The following is a 21630-nucleotide window of genomic DNA, read 5'->3' as shown; positions in this document are numbered from 1 at the left end:
TAAAAATTTTAAAATCAACTTAAAAATAAGTTACAAAACTTGAATTTTGGCTTACGCTGATAAGATTTTGACAAAGCGAGCAGGCTGCAGGCGTCGCTAGCGGGAATGATTCAGCTGTTGTGTTGTGTTGCGTTGCGTTGCGTGCGGGCGGTATGGGGAATAAAGCTAGGGTTGGGGCTACTACGGCCAGCCGGGACAGCGGTCGAAATCAGCGGACGACAATGCCGGTATAGTGGATGTCACTGTTGCCAAGTCCTCGCCGTTTCTCCCCGAGTCGTCATAATAGACTTTTTTGTATGCAAGGTAGGAAAGCCGCCGGTAAATTCGCTAGCACGGTTTTTCACCTTCACCAACCCCCAGGACGTTTACAGCACGTTGTGATGGTTTGATGGAGCAGCAGCGGCACGACACGACACTTTGGTTGGCGGTCGGTTCGAGTATAGTGAGCATTTACAGAAAACGAAAAGAGGGAGAGAAAATTGACAGGATTCTTTTAGAGCAGCTCTAATGTTTGTGCTAAATTGGTACATAATAAAGAGAGAAATATATGGAATAAATGCTATATATTAGAGTAAAGGTATTAGGCTAATTTTTTCAAACACCCATTGTTTATCTAGGCAACTAGATTAAAAAAATATTTTAGCTAAATATTTAATGTTGTATGGTGAAGAAAGATGGGAAGGATGTCATCTTTTTATGTCAGTGGGTCTCATCTTAATCTAAAATATATAAGTCTAAACATTCGATAGCACCATTGAACAAACAAGAACCTTATAACATGTATAGCCTATACTTTAAAGATGCTCTTATCGGACAAGAACAAGAACCTCGTGTAACACATTTGGGATGCTGCAAAGCAACTCAAGCCTGAACCGAGTTGCACTGACGTCACCGTGGCTCCCTTTGGTGTCTTCTAGAGCCGCACCTCTGCTGACTGCTGCACCTGTTCTGTTTGTAATAATTTCCCATCATCACTTGTGCCATTGACGCGACCAGCACTGTGTTCCTACTCCAATACAGGAACCATGACTGTGGAAGGAGTATTTTCTGAGAACAGGACTGTACATGCAGCAACCGGCAGATATTTGTATCAAAACATATAGCAACATTAAAGAGTCTACAGAATTCGTGTACATCAGATATACAGCAGCATCGTTTTCAGCGCCTGAGCATCTCTCTATACAATGATCACAACCCATCAGCTAACAACATAAACACCATTCTCTGGTACCCTGATGAGCCAGATGAACTGGAAAGGAAGATAGGTAGATGTCTGCTGAAGTATCCTGATGCCTAGCTCCCAGCATTAATTCCAAAAATCCGAACCTTGTGCATGTTCGGTAGTTTAGCGACCACGAGCACTGCAACTGCAAGGGTGTTGAGGAAGAGCATAGGATGTTGATAGTCTGTAGTATGTGAAGCTATCAAATATCTGTCGACAAAATAGCAAAGGGTACCACTGCATTTAGTAATGCATAATAAGCATCTTGAACATAACATAAAAGTACAAAATTACAAAGAAGGTATCATAGCATATCTACTGTATCATGGAGAAAATAGTTGATTCTGTGCTATCTTTTAGATATTTGGACCAGCAAAACAGCAGATCTAATTTAGCCACAATAATCATGTTTATTTCAGGACTAGAATACTAGATACAACCTAGGATTCATATTCGAAGTGCCTAAAAATATTAGCAACAGGAAAATACATAGGTCACATGAAACATCAGTCCACGTTTATTGTTCTGCAGTTACAGTACCATGTGTGAAAATCGTTAACCAAGGGCAATGGACAGAAGCCAACAGAATCACTATGGGTAATGCAACTAAAGCATTCAACTATATGTGCTTCCGCAGACTGATTCAAAAAATCTACTACCTCCAGTTTCAAAGATCTGTCACTCTTGACTAGTACAGTTTTAACTTTGACCATCAATAAACCTTGAATGGTTAGATCATGATGTACGGAAGTTTCATGACTATATTTAAGCCAATACTTTTCCTGTGGATTATGGATTATTACATGCACATTCCTAGGCTCCTAAGTGGTGCAATTTTTGCTAAAACTTCCTATATATAAGTTTCTTTTTACTACAACCTATCGATGTTGTAACAGTTCATCCATTCGTCTATACCCTCAAATATAATCACAAAATCCGATATCCATCATCCATTCAGAAAAAGAGAAGTGAGCAATGCATCACATTTCATTAATACGCCGCTTTTTCAAATAATACGAGCACCAAAGTTTAGTGAGGAATAGTATCCAATATAAAGAATTTGAAGGCAGAGGGAGTATCTGCTATAACTGGGAAAACAGTTCATTTACATGTCAATGTTTAACATTATGCATGCTATTTGTCAGCCAAGAACTTATTGATGTTAATGCTGCAAATAAAGAAGGTTTTCTCATTGCACCTGACTTAATATTATTGCACTAGTGCAGTGAGTAAAAATTGCAAGGAATTATTAACACATCAGCTGCAAAAAAACTGCCTGTTTTTTCTTTTGTGTGGAGGGGGGGTATCAAATTTTGGGAGTTAGTAACCAAAGTTGGAACATGATTCATCTCTTGGCAGCAATATGGGAGGTTTTCAAAACATATCAGGTCAAAATGAGAACATAAATCATAATTATCATCGGTTAACAGGAGGTGAGGCTATGCTGAGGTTGTGAAAAGTACAATGCACAACCTAATAAAGCATTTGTTGAACACGAGAGGCTATTACACTGATCATACAGTTAGCTTTTTCATGAACAATCTGAATTCATGTTGAACAACCATTCCCAGCAGATACTCTATCCTATCATCTATCCTGAAAATAGAGCATTGTGGGGGGCAAGGGGGGGGGGGGGGATTTGCTCCTCCATACTAAAAAGAGAAACTCTATATTTGAATTTTCTTTCACCTCGCTCTATATCTCAACATCCAATCTCAAGAAGAGAGAGTAATAACAACATGAGAGAAGATAGTTGCGCAAAATTAATAAAATATACATGGAGGATGTAATATGGATATTCTATTGGAGTGATAACTGATATCAAGAGAGAATCTATTTTAGATGATCATCCAAATGGTTAATATGGAGGATCAAATTTGGATGAGCTGCTGGGAATGCTCTAAAACAAGCATGCTATGCCCTTTGATGGGCCAAACTATGTCCAAATTTTTAAATGCATGAGACTAATTACATGTGCAAATAAGCCATTCTATTAAAAACCTGTAAAGTCCCAATGATTTTTATGTCTATACCTATATGACATACTCCCTCCATATTTTTTTATATAAAGCCATTGACTTTTAGGTCCACGTTTGACCATTCGTCTCATTTAAAAAAAATATATAATTATTAGTTATTTTGTTATAATATGATTTATTATTATAGGAACTTTAAGTATGCCTTATAATTTTGCATATTTGGATATAAATTTTGAATAAGACGAACGGTCAAACATAGATTCAAAAGCCAACGGTGTTATATAAAAAAATATGGAGGGGGTATTTCATTGCAGCAGATAGCTGTTTTTCAAATCAATTACTTACTTGAACAGCCACTCCCAAATAGCAAAATTGAAGGTCTAATATGGGGTCAAACAAGCATCTATGGGATCAAATAGCAAAAATAAACTGAAAGAGTACTTTTATTTAGCACTAAGGTACAAGTATAACTGCATCAGGTTCTGATGATATATATGATATATCTGTGGAATCATCATATTCTGATGATGTATATGACATATCTGTGGAATCAAAGTATGGAACTATGGGATACTGCAGTTTAGGCAGACATCAATTACATACAAATATATAATCATTGACCGATTCTAATACCTGTAGATTAGTAAAACTACATAAATATTCTAACATTAGGCAGCATAAAATAGCGATAGAAAAGATATTACAACAATTTAAAATGAATGGACCTTTCATTCAGAATTCACTTAATAGAAATCATAATATATGCAAATAAGCAGCTTCCAAGTATATCATGATGCTGCTAAATTGGGCTAATGAAGCATTGAGTACACAATGCCTGTTGTTGCTCCTACATCCTAAGTTCCCGCAAAAAAAAATTTCGATAATTGAAAATACTAAGTAGTAGTTGAAGAATACTTACAGGACAACAGGAACCACAACAAGGAACTTTCTGTTGCGAGTAAGCTGTTTGCCATTGTCCATTTGCTCCCACCAAGTCAACGTATTGTACATTCCTTGGTCATCTGCAAAAGGTGTTCCCTTCTTCCAATGGAAAAAGTGGTATGTGATCTGAAACATAAAATTATTCGATTAAATGCGAACCATTGGATATGGTAGGTATCATCGGATGCATTTGGTATTTTAGAGAAATGCTTAACAAAAATACACAGAGAATAGTTGGGTGACAAAAACTGAGTATCAACTAACAACTCCTACGATATAGACGTCAATGGGTTTACTTATGTTTGCGTAAAAATAATGATCCAACCATTTATAAATTTAGGTAAGCTAAAGGGGCTTCAGTTCACAGCAGTGTTTGCATAAACCTCATAATGACATAATCATGCAAAACACAACTACATGTTACATTAGCACAGCACTGACAATAGAAATGGCATTGTTATTACTCTGAATGTTTATGGTTTAACACTTTAATTCCACATGGCATGGATTATAAAGTTATAAAGCCCCTTAATCTGAATATTTATGATTCATAAAACCAACTATGTTAACCGGTGCACACCCGAGGGGGTGTTCCGACAAACTTAATGTTGACAAAAGTGGTGGTAGCTGGTATCGATTAGGGAAACATGGCAGATGTTTTCCTTATGCTTTTGGTTACACAGTAGCAATTCTGAAGGACCTAACTAAATTTACATGGAACTGGGAAGACCGGAAGCGATGCCCTGAAACTGGTATAAGCTACTAAGTACTAACCCTGCCTACATTAATGTGACCGAACGGCAGCTCAGGATTTCACCGTATGTCCACTGCAAGCAACTGATAGTGCAACCTAATACCATCATACAGATGGACCTAATCCATACCGTAATGCTGATGCCTATGTGAATCAATTACTCAATTTGGGACCAAACAATACGGCGCGCGTAATCGAGATGAGTAAGCACACACAACACCATGCTTTTCGACAAGCACCCTACACGGGACATCCTCAATGATGCGGTCCTCACTAACTAGCTACAGCTATACCGACGAGTCCATCACACCATCCGGTTCAGTTCAGATCCACAAAGGCGACCCCCGGCCCATCCGCCGTGAACGAACAACCAAAAGCTGCATAGTGCCCACTCACAAAACGAACGGACGGCACGGCGAGAATGGTGAGACGCGGAGAACGGGATTTACCGCGAAGTGGAAGAGATTGACGACGGTCCAGGCCATGCCGGGGGTGCAGCCGAAGACGGAGAGGACGAGGAGCCAGGAGAAGAAGAGGATGCAGATGTAGGTCGTCCAGACCCCCGGGTACATGAACCACTCCGTGTTCCTGTTCAGATCCGGCGGCGGCACTGCCTGAACGTACAGCTTCGCCATCGGGCCCTCTCCCCCCTTCCCCCTTCCTCCCGCCCCTCCCTCTCCGACCGCCGGCGGTTGTGGAACGACAGGTCAGCGACGTGCGAGCGAGCGAGCGAGCGGTGAAGGCTCGTGTGGGCCGCGCGGCGGGGCGGGATTTATAGCGACCGGATCGGCGGGAGGAGGAACCGAGGCCGATGAGGAGGAGGAGGAGGGGGCTGGCTGTTGGTTCAAAGATGGGGGGCGAAAAAATAACGCGACGGTGAGAGCGACGAGACGGGGTAGATGAGGAGAAGAAAGGAGGAGGAGACGACGAGACGAGGTCAAGGAGGGTGAGGGCTCTTTGGGCTCCGGTGGGCCGGAATTAAATTTCTGTGGGCCGATGATCGGGCCTTCATTTTAGTTATTGGGACTAATTACGTTTGACAAACACCTGTCCCACATGGGAGAAAATTGCTTTTAATCCGTTTCGCTAGAATGTTACCCTGAATTTTGGCTTCCCCTAGTTGCCACTCTCAACAAACGTCTATATGCTATAATACCTTCCCTGACGAAAATATCTCTACACTCCTCTGCTTCCTCCCTGTGTGCTCACAGGTGACCATCGTGCGTCATGGCTGCACTGTTAGTCGTCATGGCGCTCGAGGCCGAGACACGCCCAAAGTACCATCCCCGTCACACCTCGTCATTAGACTGGGACCGCGGCGTGAGGCGACGACGACAACCATGGCCACAATGATCATGACGAACGTGTGGACTACATCGAGCACAGTGTGGCGCGGTGGTACGATACTCTAGCGAGCAGAGCGGTCATGGCGCACGGTGGTGGTTGATGAGCACGGATGAAGAAAGAAGAGAAGTGCAAGGGTATTTTTATATATGATAGTATTGTAATTTGTAGACACCATTTGGAAGTGTAATTTAGCGAAGTCAAAATTCAGAATAGAATTCAAGTGAAACAAGTTTTCAGGATGGTATATGGATCGTAGCATGACGTCATACGTTCGGTTGGATGTAGAGGCCGGGTAAAAAAAATACCCTTCCATAAAAAATTATAGATCATACCACGACATGATTAACACCGGGACAACATATATTCGTTTTTTTTCGTATTATCATATATTCCATATATGCAAGTAATATATATGATAATACGAATACATATATTTCTGTCCCAGTCGAAGAAGCGAGCAACCGGATGCATTTCGTTGCCGTGAAGTCAACAAGGGCTAGCTGCAGGAAATCAATTTTAGTGCTTGCTCTGTACTATTCTATGGGTAGACTATTATTCTCTTCAGTTGAACCGAGGGGGATTTGTTCCTGGACTTTGACCGCCTCACCTAAAGCCCCGTTTAGTTTCTAAAAATTTTCGCACAGAAACATCACATCAAATCTTTAAATACCTAAATAGAGTATTAAATATAGATAAAAGCCCCGTTTAGTTCCTAAAAATTTTCGCCCAAAAACATCACATCAAATCTTTAGATACCTAAATAGAGTATTAAACATAGATAAATCGAAAAACTAATTACACAGTTATGTGAGAAATTGTGAGACGAATCTTTTGAGCCTAATTAGTACATGATTAGCCATAAGTGCTACAGTAACCCTATACGCTAATGACGGATTAATTAGGCTCAAAAGATTCGTCTCGTGGTTTCCACGCCAGCCGTGAAATTCGTTTTTTCATTCGTGTCCGAAAACCCCTTCCGACATTCGGTCAAACATCTGATATGACATGCAAAAATTTTCATTTCACCGACTAAACAACCCCTAAGTAGTAGTATCATGCAATATGTTAATTAATCGATGGGTGCAGCCAAGAGCCTATGACTGTTTCAGTTTGATGCCTCTTTGGTCTTTCTGAACTTGTTCCTGTTCCGACTGGCCATAAGGAGTAACATCAAAATGCGACATTTTATTTCCCTTTTCCTTGAACCATAGAGATCAAGGACAATGTTATTGATTCATGATAACATACCCTTCACACCAGGGAGAGAAAAACAGCCACGAAGAAGTTATTTGTACGCCAAAGAAAAAAAAAACAATTCAACAAATCACTACACACAGAACAACATGCAGTCACAACAGTGTCCTGAATCCTGATTACAAGCCTGATTCCTAGGTCGGTTTAGTATTTGTACATCTTCGAATGAACATCACTAACTGGAGAGCATATACTCATTCTTAATGATGCAATTGACATATTGTTACATCATCTAAACTTGTCATCTCTAACGGCCCTTTGCCCCCCTTGGTAGTCAAACTTCCAGCGGCAATCAGCATTCTGAATGTTTTCAGTTGATGCCTCCTAATTTGATCTAATCCAAATGTCTGTGGTCACACTGTTAATCTGTCATCTATCTGCAAGGGCGACCGGGACTGATATTGGAGATTGCTGATGCTCTGCAAACGATGGAACCCCATTCCTAATGACCTTTGCTATCTGGTCAGGGGATCGGTTGAGGCTATTTTGCTGTAGCAACTGAACAAGTGACAAGAATATGTCCATCCTCGTAACATTCTTGTTTGCCTGCAAAACCAAAAAAAAAAGCATAATAAGCTTGCAAAATAATGAATAGAAATAGTGGTAGAAGGCACCCAAAAGAGGCTATTTTGTTCTCTACCTCAACGAGAAATCGAGCCATTATCTTGCCATCACGGAGCTCCATCAGGCCCTTTAAGATTGTCAGCCCAAATCCGCGTATTGTGTCTGCTATCTCCAGGAAAAAACCGCGTTCCTCACATAGCATCTGTCGGACAGCAAAGAGATCGTCTTTTTTAATTTTTGATGATGTTGTTGGAGTGTATAAAGTTAACTTTTCGTCTTTTCTTATTAATTTAGGCTTTTAGGTATAACTGACTAACGCATACAACTTAACATGGTATCAGAGTTAGAATTCTAATCCTAGCTTGCATGCAATTAAATAAAATAATTGCAGCTCATTCTAATATTTCACGCTTGAGACTTGAGAGAGTCTTGCGTAAGGGGAGTATTGGAGTGTATAAAGTAAATTGTACGTCTTTCTCTGTCAACTTAGACTTTTAGGTGTAAATTATACCTCCACGAGCATCTGACCAGGTGGAGAAAGATCCTCGACGATTATTGGGCACACCATGGTCTGTCCTGCAACCTCATAGGCCCAAGTGGCACCACCATTATTGCTTGCAGCACTAGAGTTATCTTTCAGCACAACACCACTTGAGTTCTCTTTCAAGACAGCACCACTATCCTTGCTGATCATCTTCACATGAATAGAAAAAATGGTGTAAGCCTAAGGACAGCTAACAGGAATAGTTCAGGCATATATATGCATTCTTCAGCATGGCATACCTTGGGTTCCTCAGCTTGCTTAATTTTCTCGGCATACTTCGTTACGCTTTGCAGAAAGAGCATATGTTTGATTGTTCGGTCCAACAAAGCGTCAATGCTACACTGTTGTGTACAAGACAATAGAACTGACTCAGTCAGTAGCCATGAACCTAATCACAACAGAATATAAATGTAATGTGATACTAAATTACCTTTGCACTGTTTGGAACAATCTCACGTAGTTCCTTGACACGATCTTGGATCTGCTGCCGGTCCTTTGGTCTTGGCCGTGTGCTCTCGCCCGGTCTGGCTCTTTTCTTCACAACCTTCACTTCCTCAGGCTTCTTAACCTGGCTGACCTTGGAGTGCGCCGTGTTCAAGCTGCAACAATCGTCCATAGATAAAGTGCCCAGGGACACCGGGATTAACTTTGATGCTCCGTCTGGCACATGTTCAGACGTATCACTGCCGGAAGGGAAATCCAGTGATGGTGCCTGTGCCTTGCACACTGAAAGAGAGTCCTGAAGAGTGTAAGTTGGCAACTGACAGCCTGAGACACAGCCAACTAATGGGTCACTGGCCCCCGTCACATCTGGACCACTTGGTGTATCCGTATTCACGTTGCCACTAACACCAAGTAGTTCCTCGAACACAGATTCTGAAAACAAGCACCTCTCTTCAACTGACAATGGGTAGCTGCTTGCATGTTCTGCAACAGTGTTGGCGGTAGTGGCACCAAAATTGGGAATGTTTCCTCCTATCAAGGCATTCTCATCCCACCAATCTTGCACAAAGGGATCAAATATTGTACCATCCAGCAAATCAGGACTTCCATTGATACTTCTAATGTCAGAATGTAGTACTCCAGCAGCTGTTTCCCCCGGAATTTCTTTGGGTAACTCATGAACTGCACAATCAGCCTGAGAAGTAAATCCAGTGGGATTGAACTCTTGCACTAGGTCATTCTGAACAAAGGAAGTGGCACTGTCAAATAAAATTGGCTTCAGCTCGTCACCCACAGAAAAACAAGATGCGAATGAACTCTGAAAACTATATGGCTTCTCGTTTTGCATGCAATATCCTAGCTTGTTTGGTGCACGTGATGTCTCGTTCTCTATCCTTGGAAGATTGTTCAAACTTGAAAAAGCTTTTGTCACACTTGCCGGATTAGAATCAGAATGTTTACGTAATTTGATCTGCAATGGATTTTCTGAACCAATATTGTGCTGCAGCAAATTTCCGGTATTATTAAATGCTCTCACTGCATTTATTGATTTGGAGTTCACTGGCATGGCCACTATATGAGGATTCATACTGTTGCAGCTTTCATAGGAGGTGAAACCATTTGAAGAACTACGAGAGTATTTGCTTGAAGAACTTGCTAAACTCCATAGAGATTCTACACTTGCTGAATTCTCCAGAAGTTTCTTGTTTTCTGGGTCAACCTTTATATTTGTAAGACCATCTGTAATACTTGAACTATGTTGAAATCGCTGATCATAGAGGAAAATATTTCTTTGAATTTCTTCGGCAGAAAGATCCCATGGAATGATTTCCCTCTGACAAAATGTGCCCTTAACTTGATCCAGAAACTCCAAGCTCTGAGAAACCTGGTGAATGTGAAATTTGTGTTTCAGTAAGAAACGAGGCATACTGGGTTATCTAGATCCGTAATGATACAGTAATATATTAAGATAATGAGGAAATTTAGAGAACGTACACTTATTACAACATAATAAATTGTTGAATGAAAAAAAAACTGTTTTAATGTTTTTTTATGCCGGGTTGACCAAAAAGCTGCTTTAATTAATGAAAAAAGAAAATATCATGAAACAACAAACAAACGTACATGATCATGACGGCCATTTCTACTAGATAGCTATGAAAATTAATTGCATTTGTCGACTTATACTAACCTTTTCCATGGAACCAAACTGTGCCACACCAAGATCTGAAATAGGTACTACTGCAATAGTCTGTTGATATATGTTAATTCAGTCAGTACGATAATGAACCTATTTCTCCCCCAAGATCAAGATGGTTTAAAGTTAATAGTTCATCCTCGAGCAATATTTATCTTTGTAAAGAATAAGAAACAAGGTAAAAAAGGATCACGGACCTTTATTCCACACAGGAACTGATGCTGCCACCAAGTATAGCCCTACAAGAAGGTAACCTTCTTCTGTTAAAATAAAGAAACACCTTATTTTCTGCGATGGACTAAGAATATAATTGGAAAGGGGACACTTGGAGTCTAAGAATCATAGTGACCTTTCTAGATAATAAACCATCTGGTATTTTTATCAGCACACACGAGCTTGAGTCTAAGAATCTAATTCTAAAAAAAAAAGAGTCCAAAAATCTAAATGACATCATCTATAAAAGTGGACTTGTGACTTTAAATAGAATCCAATAAAGGAAGCAGATAATAGGAAATATATACCTGAAATAAGTCTTGGTTATCTGCATCACTTGTCTGTACAGAACTAAAGGAAGTATCAGAAATCCATTCACACTCTCTACTTACTAGCGCCCTCCCTATGATACTGAGACAAATAAAAATGACACATTATCAGAAGTAGTTGAGACTTGAGGCAAACCATCCTGAAAAAAAAAAAACGCATCCACAATGAAGTAGTAGAAGTTCAATACTTAGGGAGGTACGGTATGGTGGCAGAGTTGGGCAAATTTGTGAATATCAATATTCTTGTTAAAAGGTTTAATCATTTCTTTAAAATAGTTTAATAGGAAAATATGTACCAGATAATTGGCCGTGATCATGGTACAAACAATTACAATACTAGGCACAGTACAGATCTCCAAAGCTTCAACTCACTAAAGCATAAAAACAACAACTTTGCCATACCCTTCTCCAACAACATGGACCTGATTAAGCATCTTCTCAACAACATTTCTGGCATCATCTTCAGTGTGGAACTCACCGATGGTCAGCAACCTTACACATCAAATTAAGTATCTGTAAGAACTAAGAAAACCGAGGAGCAGGAAGGTTCAAGTCTACAGGATCTCACAACAAAAAAGATATAAAAACTGCATAAATCTTATGAGAAAAAAAAAGCAAAGAAACACAACAAAAAAATGATTGACGATGATTAACTTTTGCGATGTGTCCAAAAAGAAAAGAGGAGACAATCTTTCTGTCAATTTTGGTGGAGCTACATATTATGTCTAGGAAAGGGAGGAAAAGAAACCTACTTTTTACAGCCCTGCTTAAAAGTGAAGCACAGCACACAGCACAATTGTGGTCAAAAGAGCTAGAGTGTAAAAATTATTGTCGCTGTCAAGTCTCAAGTTCCTACTACTAGTGCTGTGGAACCTTGGCAAACATATCAGTAAATTAGCATTGCCTTGTAAGTTCGTCAAATACAACAGTTTTTGCAACTGAAAACAAACAAGACTACCGGTTAGCAATAGCTTAATTACAGGCAGATATTGGAAGGTAGCAACAGCAAACTGCTAGGCCTGAAGAAAGTTCTTGAAGGCTGTGCATAATAGTATCGCAGTGCAAGAACTGAGCATATGCGGGAAAAACTGTTCAGACTTCAGATGACCAACTTAAATAAATAAATAAAAACTTCAGATGGGCAGATGGCATTGCCTTATCATTTTTTTCTGACAGTGAAAAGAGTGCAGTCATCTTTCCCAAACATAACTGCAAGTTCCTTGAGATCTCAATGAGCAACCGAAATTCGAAAACTGTATTTTCCTACCAAACCGTTTTCTCATGTGTGTGATATGCACACACACAGCCTGATCGCGTCTCACCAAAGACGCACATGCATAGTAGGAAAAGGACTGCGGTGAAGAAGTATGCATGGCCAACAATTTCTAAACCAGAGCAGCAGATAGAACTATAGAAGGCCTTGAAACATGCATGCAGCGGAAAATTTACCTACCAACGAGCCCGGATCGCGCGTGTGTGTTTGTATGTATGCATGTAAAGCAAGCTGCTAGCAATATCTCCCCGGCCGGCGGGTAGATCTACGGTAGAGCTAGCCAGCCGACTCACCGTGGGTCACGACGATCGGAGCGCCAGATCGCCGCGTAGCACCACCCCCCTCCGCGGCAGAGCGCTCCCAGCGGCGACTCCGCCATGCATGCAAGCTAACCGGCCGGCGCCCGGTCGTGCACCAGCAGAGACCGGAAGCGCGGCGGCGGCAGCTGCAAGAGCCTAGGAGGTGGTAGCTGGCGTATGCTGTGTACGCACGTAGCGGTAGCGCGCGAGGAAGTCGGCAGGGGTGCGGGTGAGGAGGAGGAGGAGGATGGGAGGAGTGCAGGGTGCAAGGGCGGGGCGCAAAAGGGGTTTAAGAGCACATCGTGCGATCGAGGGCGCGATAAATACTGCACGCGGCGGGGGGCGGGCAAGGCGAAGGCGGCCGGCGGCCGATAGATCGAGGAGGTCACCGGTAGGTACGTACAGGTAGCTACTAGCTAGTCGTGCCTGCCTGGCCCGCGTCGTCGGCTTTCGCGAGGGAGTTGGTGATCGGGGGCTGATCGCAAGGGTGTGGGCGGTAAAATTGGGTAAATTTTGCCGTTTTGCCTCGCGTTCTGGGCATTTAATTTTTAAATTTTAAATTGATTAGATTTACTTTCTAAATATTTGATTGTCTCTGAAATAATTAAAACGATTGAAGTAATGAGAATCGATGTACATCAGTTCTTCATTTTTATAGCTCTATATTTATATATATATATATATATACACACGCGCAGAGCTATAAACCGAATACTCCTCGCTTTTTAAAACCCCAATACACTCGTGCCTTTTTATTGGCTCATATCTTTTCACTTACTGTCTAGTAACTTTAGTTTATATGCTAAAATTTAAATTTAAAATATAAATTTGATTTTATGGTTTTCTCGTTGTTTCTTTTCCACTATTTGTTTTTAGATCGTTAAGAATACTTATATAAAGTTTTGCCTATAAATTATTTATAATAGTTAGTAAGTTTTTTCTCTCCTGTGCTCAATTTCAGCGAAAAATGCCACACTTGGTTATCAACTTTACTCTTTCATAATATTTTCTGACATCCAATTTACTACAAATTCAACGTGGCAACTGGCAACTCTAATAGCATTTTACTTGCTTGGACGAATCTCATATCCACTGTATATATGGTTAGTAAACGGTAAAGACCATTTCATAATAATCTGAAAAATCTTCCAGGAGCGTATGAAATCAACCCATGTTGTCCGACATAGGAGTAACTAAAATTAATCAAACATTTTCCCTTGGAAGCGAACAGAGTACGTACAGACTACTCATCCACGCAAGTGCATGTTTACATCTGCTACATTACTTCTCCAAATGAGAATTGATCTGACATCGATAGTCCACCTTGTCTTTTCAAGCTAGCTTTATTAGCAAGATCGAGTGACCTATGTATATATGCACCTTTTCCATGTGGCATTTTCAATGGATGTTTGTCGAACTAGATGGGTCTAAGCAGTAGCAATATAATTAGTCCTAATCATCGAGCGTCATTTTCGTCACTCATACTCAAAGATATCTGTTCTGGATTTTAGCAGAGTATAATACTACAAATTAAGTCCACGACAGTTAGTGGATATGGATCACCATGACGTAAAACCAACGTGAATCAGTTGAAGTACTTAGTTTAACCAACGTGAATCAGTTGAAGTACTTAGTTTGAATTGTCTTTGTACATTGAAACTGAATAATTCTAAACAGGGGAGCGATAATTAAAGATGTCCCGTCAGAATATTACTCCATTAAAAATATAGGCCTTAGTTTGATTATTTAAAAACAGTTTTCCTTTAAATTTCTCTTAGGCCTGACCATTTGGTACGGCTTAAATTCTCAACTTTAGCTGGAGTTGTGGTAAATAATATAGATTCTTTTTTAGGAGCGAACTTAGCGAATTGCTCTTAAAAATGAACTATAAGGGGTGGAGCTGAGTTTTTGCTGTTGCACGGCTCCACTACACCCGAAAAGACCCACTATCCTCTAGTTTTATCAAGTATTTACGCAAAACTGTCACTGAAATACCCTAATCAATATTCATGTAATACCCCTTGTTGGCACTGAGGGACTAACACAACCATGTACACTCTCTCACGCACGAGCACGCGCACGCACACACCACATACACATTTGGGAGGGTGGTAAGGGTACGGCGGTCTAGCGAAGCACGGAGCGATAGGGGGGAGCATGTAGCGACTGGGCGTCTCGGGAGGCCAGAGGCCAGGCAACGGTTGGACAGTGCACATGGCGGCAGTACTCAGCAGGTGGCCAGGCAGTTGTAGGCAAGGCGGCGACTGCGGGTAGATCCACAGGGTACTCCCTTAACCTCCTCACAATCTCTTTTTAGGAGTTTTGAAGCTGACAAGGCTAGCCAAAATACTTTTGAGGTTCCATCCAGCTTCCACAGGAGATAGCTCAAACTGCAGTTGGCGTTTGGAGCATTACCAAATGGGATGTTGCAGTTATAAAATAGCAATCATGTGAAAGTGTTTTCAAACATGAATCTAACAATATCAACTTCAATGACAAAACCTATAAATTATTGCGTTATAGTAGTCAAATCTCAAAAGTAATACCACTTCTCCAAATTGTGTAGATTCTTAATCCTCTTTCTATCAAGATATTATTTTTACTGTCTCAATTTGCTGTCATGAATAAAAATTGCTAATATTTAAGTTAGATTAAGTTTATCAAAACTTTGGGACCAAAAATAAGGCTCAAAACATTTCTTTACTACGTCTATATCAAATAGCGGCATAGGTGCTTTATCACAATACGAAACATGTACATACGATTCCTAACGCTAGAGCTAAGGCAAAGGTAATCGTCTAGGAATCTGTGTCTTCGGCCGATCAATTGGAGCCGTAACCCTAACGACTCTTGTTTAACCCTAACCCCTCGGCTACGGAAGCCAACGAACTAGCCGGTACAGGAACGCGGAAGTCAACGAAGTGAAGGCGGGGTGAAATGCACAATAGCTCATAAGCATACCCAATATTGATTAGATACTTTTCATTGCATACACCTTGCCAATACCAACTATCCCACTCCATATTGAATTAGGTTGTGTTCAGTTCCTTTGCAAGCTCTCAAAAATCCATAAAGACAAGGACTACAAAATAATACTCTAGTCCACATAAGCTTCTCGTATTTGATATGCTTCTCAAGAAAAGAATCGGTGGTATGATAATAGAGTTATAGGTGAATTACTCTAGTGGTGTAATGTGAGTTATAGTAAGTACATGACTCTTGACACTAGGTTTTGAATTATACTCCATTTGTTTCGTATTATAAGATTTTTAGGGTTTGATTAGATTAATCCATATATCAATGTATATATTTTGTATATGTGTCTAGATTCATTAGCACACATATAAATCTAGGCAATGCCGAAAAGTCTTATAATATGGAACAAAGTGAATAGTGTCTACTAAATTTTGAGAAAAAGTGTCTACTAAAATTATGTACATATGGATCTATTCACAGTAGTATTTCTGTGAGGTTAGTGAGTTACCACTAACCTATATCTTTTAAGTGTGCATTAGAGACACACATGTAAGTTTGAGTGTGGTGCTTCTGAATAAGAGCAAGGCTAATAATATAGCCAACACGTCGACTATAAGACTTCTTATAGCCTTTCTCTCAGCCCACCCATACAGTAGTTAGCTGTTTATAATTAATACATGACAGACTTTGTCTCTCTCTCAGAGTTCCTTGGTTTTTGTACCAAAGTCGGATGCAAGTTTACAGACCACTTCTTCTCTCTCTCCTTCTATCTCTCCTCCACCTCAGTATTTAGCTGGCCTACAGCCTGCTATTATACTTGCTCTAAGTGTCTTCTATACGATTAAAGAATGTTTCCCTTGATAGTGCTACCATTGTTCCTAACAAAACAGGACATATGGTTAACTGTGCACTAGTATTATCCTTCCTAACCCAATCATACGTGGTCACCTATGGTCCGAGGCTACCAAGAGAATATTTCTAGGGTTCCTTCCACTGCCCTTTTATTGTAGTGATGCCTGACTTTTCATGATTGTCCCTCCATATACGCCAACCATTTTACCATCATTTTGCAGCCTGGTAGGGCAACATGCAAAGGGAGAGCAAAGATCGTAGTATAAATTAATTAGATCTCCAGTACTACTACAATTTACAAACCCTTCCTAAGAGGGTAGTAATAAGTAATAATGAAAGTTTGACTTTAATGGAAGCATCTCACATATATTATATAGTATTTTTAAAATTCATGAAGTTCAAAATATACTCTGGTCCCAATGAATTTTTCAAGATAAATCTACAGTTGTTTTTTAAAAAATGTTTAAGATGATATCGTTATTATGCCCAATCTATACGGCTTAGAAGTATTTTTATAATCATTAAGATCTCTGATTGTATTCATTATTGTATGGATTATATCATGGGGAGTATACAGTAAGGTCAAGGGCTAGTTAAAGGCTAGTTGAAGGCACGTAGCGTCCCATCATTTTTGGTGTTAAGGTCCATAATTTTGTCTCTTCAAGCTTTCCAAGTATGTACTCTGGCAAGGTGAATGACGCTATCCAAAAGGCCTTGCTTTTGCTGGCCTGAGCTCTCATTTCCACATGGCACTCACTTTGTGAAAAGAAGAGAGCTAGATTTACAGCGCCCGGTTAAAAAGGATGCTGAAATTAACGCTGGATGCAGTTCGTTACTACTAAATGTGTAGTTCTATATTTGCCGGACAATAGTTAATCCTTGCTTAACCATTACGTACGTGCAAGTCAAATCAGTTACAACCACCATGGTTTCCAACTTTCCATCAACTATAGTCACCATTTGATGCACCAAAGCAAGAGTTGCTACAGTATCCCCAAACCCCAAACACGCACGACGCATGGATCGAGTCAAACTAGAAAGCAACGTCGTATCATCGGGGGAGATTCCACAACTATATGCTCGACGACATCGACACGGCCGATATTACGCGTACAGCAACCTGACAAACGCGCCGTTATTCCCACCCCCAGCCTTCCTCGATCGTATGGCTCGCAGCAGCAGCAGCAGCAGCAGCCTGCAGCCAGCCGGACGTCGTCGTCGTCCGGCCATCGACGTCATGAGAGCTGGCCAGGCCATCCCACAGTGGCTGGCTAGCTAGCTTGCTTCAGCGACACCCCAACCTTGGCGCTCCCCCCAGCTCGCGCGCGCGCGCGGTGGGTGTCGCCATTGCCGTGCCGATCGGGTAACCAGTCGGCGAGCGGCCGTGATCGATCGATCGATCGAGAGGCTAGCTAGCTCGATCGCGGGTGTCTCGGACTTCAAACATGTCGGCGCCCGGTTGCATCCAAGACCGGGCCGAGGCGAGAACGACGAGCTGTGATGAGTCGGATCCGCGGACTGTAGCGTTTGGACTGGAGGTCGTCGTCCTGGTAGTAATCGTGTGATATATACAAATCGGCCTGGTTCGCAAGAGCAGGTTCGGATGTACCTACTCAGCGCACGCAAAACGAGAAACGGTCATTAGCATATGATTAATTAAGTATTATCTATTTTAAACTTTAAAAATAGAATAATATGATTTTTTAAACAATTTTCATATAAACTTTTTAGCAAAAATATATAAAATTTAACAGTTTAAAAAGCGTGAGAAAAAAAAAGAGAATTAGCCTCTAAGCATCTTACGAACGCGCCCATCGGCCTCAAGGTTCGATAGTTACGTAGCAGCCCACTAGTACGTACTACCGGCGGTCGATGCAGCCGTCAAACCCTAACAGCTAGATGGTGATCACTAGCTCGGTCGTTTGTGTGATCGCAATCCCCCGCGCTGGGCTGGATCTTCCTCGATGGCGACGAGGATCGAGAGCGATCGAGGTAGTAGCAGTGCCAGTACAGCATCGATCTAGGAGTAATCCAGCAGCAAACCTGTACAAGTGGGCAAGGCATGCAGTTTGTGATCGATCGACGCCAGATTTTTTTATGGTAAGTGACAGCTGTTCCTGTTCTCGAGGTGACATGTGGGCCCGAGTGAGTACGTAGCACGTCTAGAGGCGCACACGTCGGCAGGAGCATACGCCGTGGGGATGAGTGAGTTTTTACAGTTTGTGAGTTTGTCCTGTGGGCACGGAATAATCCTGCTGGGGGGTGATTTGGTTCCTGCTCATGAATGCTCGATTGCTGCTGGCTCACTCTGCTCACGGTCTTCGAGCGCCAGTGGCTCCGTGGACCACGAAAAGAGAATGAAAAAAAGAGGAAAGCAACAGCGACGTCTGCGAGATCTTTTGGCCGGGCTAGGCCTGGGATTGGACCACCCCCACCAAAATTGGGGGGATGGAGCAGCGTCCTGATCCGTCGAGTTCGGTACACAACTACTCACGCATGCTCCCTTTGCTGCTCCTCGTCCCGGCAGTTGTTCCAAAACGTTTCACATCCGAGGCTGAAACCGAAATCTGGATGGAGCACATCTCGACACCCTCTCTTCAGGCGCGCGCGCACAAAAAAAAAAAAAAAACACGGTCACCTTGTACAACGGCCAAAAGATTATGTGGCTATAGCACGTAACCTATGGAGCAAATGGCCGATCGAGCCGTAACGGGATACGCATGACAGGGGCGAGGGAATGTCCGGCTGCCGCGCTCGTGACCTGCCCCGACAGTCGACAGAGCAACTACAGTAGCACCAGCCCCGACCACCGGCGGTCTGCGACTCTGCGCCCCACATCGATCACCGGCCGCCCACCATTGCTCCTCGAACGCCGCGCCCCGGCCCCGGCGCGAGAGCCGAGATACGGAGACCCAGCCTCCTCACGTCACGTGGCTCATTCTCGCGCCCCCGTTGGCCCGCCGGCCGTCGCCACCACGCCGCCCTGCCTCCGCCTCGTCCCTCGCGCCCGCCCGGCCCGGCGTCTGTCGGCCACCTGCTGCCCACGCGGGGCGCACGGCTGGCCCCGGCCAAGCCATCGGCATGCCAATGCGCACAACTGCGGCAGCACAGCAGGTTAACACGTAGTACTATACTACTGCTCCTCCCCCATTCGATCGCCCGCGATGATTCCCAGCCCGGCCCACTCTGCCCAGCCGGAGAGAGCGCGCGCGCGGGACACCACCACCACCACCACCACCAACCCCGCCGCGTCCTGTGACGCCACATGGGTCGCGTGCCGTGCGTGCACGCGCCGCGGCCCCCGCGGGGCCGCGTCTTCCCCCTCCCCCGCTTTTACCGGCGATTGGCTTTGGGCCGGCCGGGAAACTGTTCACTTCCCTCTCTTCCCCTCCACTCCTGGCCGGCCTCCTTTCGCGTACTACTCCTACGCCTCTGGCCCGCCGCGGCATCATTGCGCGCCTTCGTTTACCCTCTCGTACCGGACGCGGGTGCTTCGCCTCCTCGCCTTCGGTTGCCTGCCTCCGTTACGTCGGGATCGGTGGTACTGTTGCTTTGGCGCGACATAAATTGGCCGACGAGTGCGTGTTTTGTTGCTGCTCCTAGTACTATCGCTCGTTTTGGTAGGAGTAAAGCACGGAAGCACGCACCCCGTATCCGCTATCTCGTTTTCTATGGTTTGACGACTTGTCAGGAGGGAAGACAGTGGCTGTCCATGGACCATGCATTCATGCAGGCTTTGGGCACGTACGTCAGCAGTATAGTGTAGGCTTTGGTGCGGTGTGGTTCGTTTGGATCTTGGATCGTATAATATGCGATTCAGGGCTGATGGTCCGTGATCAACAGACGTGCTAGTACTCGGCTGCTCGGATGTGTCAGGAAAATCTGCTTTTAACAATGGAGTCGTTTGTCGTTTATATTTGTCCGAGATCCTTAATGCCCTATGCTTAATTTGTCCGTACTCGTTCTTTGCAGGTTGTAATCCCTTAGTAAAGGCCCAAAGGAAGTACGCTTGTCCCATGAATATGGCCCATTTAAATACCTATCTTAATTCTTGTACCCAGGTAACGACAATTCTAGGCCCAGGGTTCTAGTTCTAAGCTTGAGTTTTCTTCTAGCTCCAAAAGCCCAATGGATCCGCATCGTTTCTTTAAGAACCTGCTCCAAAAGTCCTTTTGGGTAAGTCTTTTAATTAGGGCTTTTTTACCATGCAAATTAACAGTAGAGCCAATAGCTTTAAGGCCCTGTTCATTTGGGAGGAGATAAAGATAACTTACTCTGGCACGAAAAACGTAGTAATAGATTAGTACATGATTAATTAATTATTAATTATTAAATAAATATAGAATAGATTAATATGATTTTTTAAAACAACTATAGAAATTTTTTACAAAAAATACACCGTTTAGTAGTTCGGGAAGCGTGCACGTGGAAAACGAGAGGAGTTAGATATCTTATGCAGGGTGGTGAACGCAGCCTAAGTATTAGTCCTAATACATATAATAGATTATCAATAAGATTGATTTCAATATTCATCCCCTATCTCTTTATCTCACTTATTTATTTAATAAATCTATTTTGGAGACCGTGTAGAGCTAACTCTAGTATGAGAGCCAACTATCTTCGCTTTTCATTTTATGTCTTCTCCACATAGGTTTATAGTTGGCTTGTAGCCTGGTATTATACTCGATCTTAGATGTTATCTTAATTACTATATTTTATATAGCACAAAATTTTGGTCTCTAAATATGTATGTCAAGATATCAAAATTTTTAATTATAAATTTAGTATCTTTAGGTATTTTCTTATGAACCATAAAATTTCTCCTTGGATTGGGCTCGTGGAAACCGGAGTGACAGTTCAGCTATTAAATAGAGCTGCATTTTCACATCCTGCTCTATGGTGATAAGATAGGTCATCAAAGAAAGTTTTGGTTGACACTATA

General features: G+C 42.3%; 2 protein-coding genes across 2 annotated transcripts; both read right to left on the bottom strand.

The window, feature by feature from the left end:
- Window positions 1–1062: 1062 nt before the first annotated feature.
- Window positions 1063–5773, bottom strand: LOC102709811 (ORM1-like protein 2). The gene is made up of 3 exons (XM_006647613.3): window positions 5347–5773; window positions 4121–4269; window positions 1063–1432 (listed from the first exon to the last, which is right to left on the bottom strand). The coding sequence occupies exons 1-3, from the start codon at window positions 5530–5532 to the stop codon at window positions 1294–1296; spliced, it is 474 nt and encodes a 157-aa protein (XP_006647676.1). The 5' UTR covers window positions 5533–5773; the 3' UTR covers window positions 1063–1293.
- A 1752-nt stretch (window positions 5774–7525) lies between these two features.
- Window positions 7526–13005, bottom strand: LOC102709532 (transcription factor bHLH157-like). Its single transcript, XM_006647612.2, has 10 exons — window positions 12855–13005; window positions 11691–11780; window positions 11268–11370; window positions 10944–10985; window positions 10741–10800; window positions 9037–10434; window positions 8846–8947; window positions 8574–8756; window positions 8139–8264; window positions 7526–8044 (listed from the first exon to the last, which is right to left on the bottom strand). Exons 1-10 carry the CDS (start codon window positions 12938–12940, stop codon window positions 7868–7870), a joined length of 2367 nt encoding a protein of 788 aa, XP_006647675.1. The 5' UTR covers window positions 12941–13005; the 3' UTR covers window positions 7526–7867.
- Window positions 13006–21630: the final 8625 nt, after the last annotated feature.

This window comes from Oryza brachyantha, chromosome 2 (genome assembly GCF_000231095.2).
Source record: "Oryza brachyantha chromosome 2, ObraRS2, whole genome shotgun sequence".
Lineage (NCBI taxonomy): Eukaryota > Viridiplantae > Streptophyta > Magnoliopsida > Poales > Poaceae > Oryza > Oryza brachyantha.
This window is presented reverse-complemented; position numbering and strand designations above follow the sequence as displayed.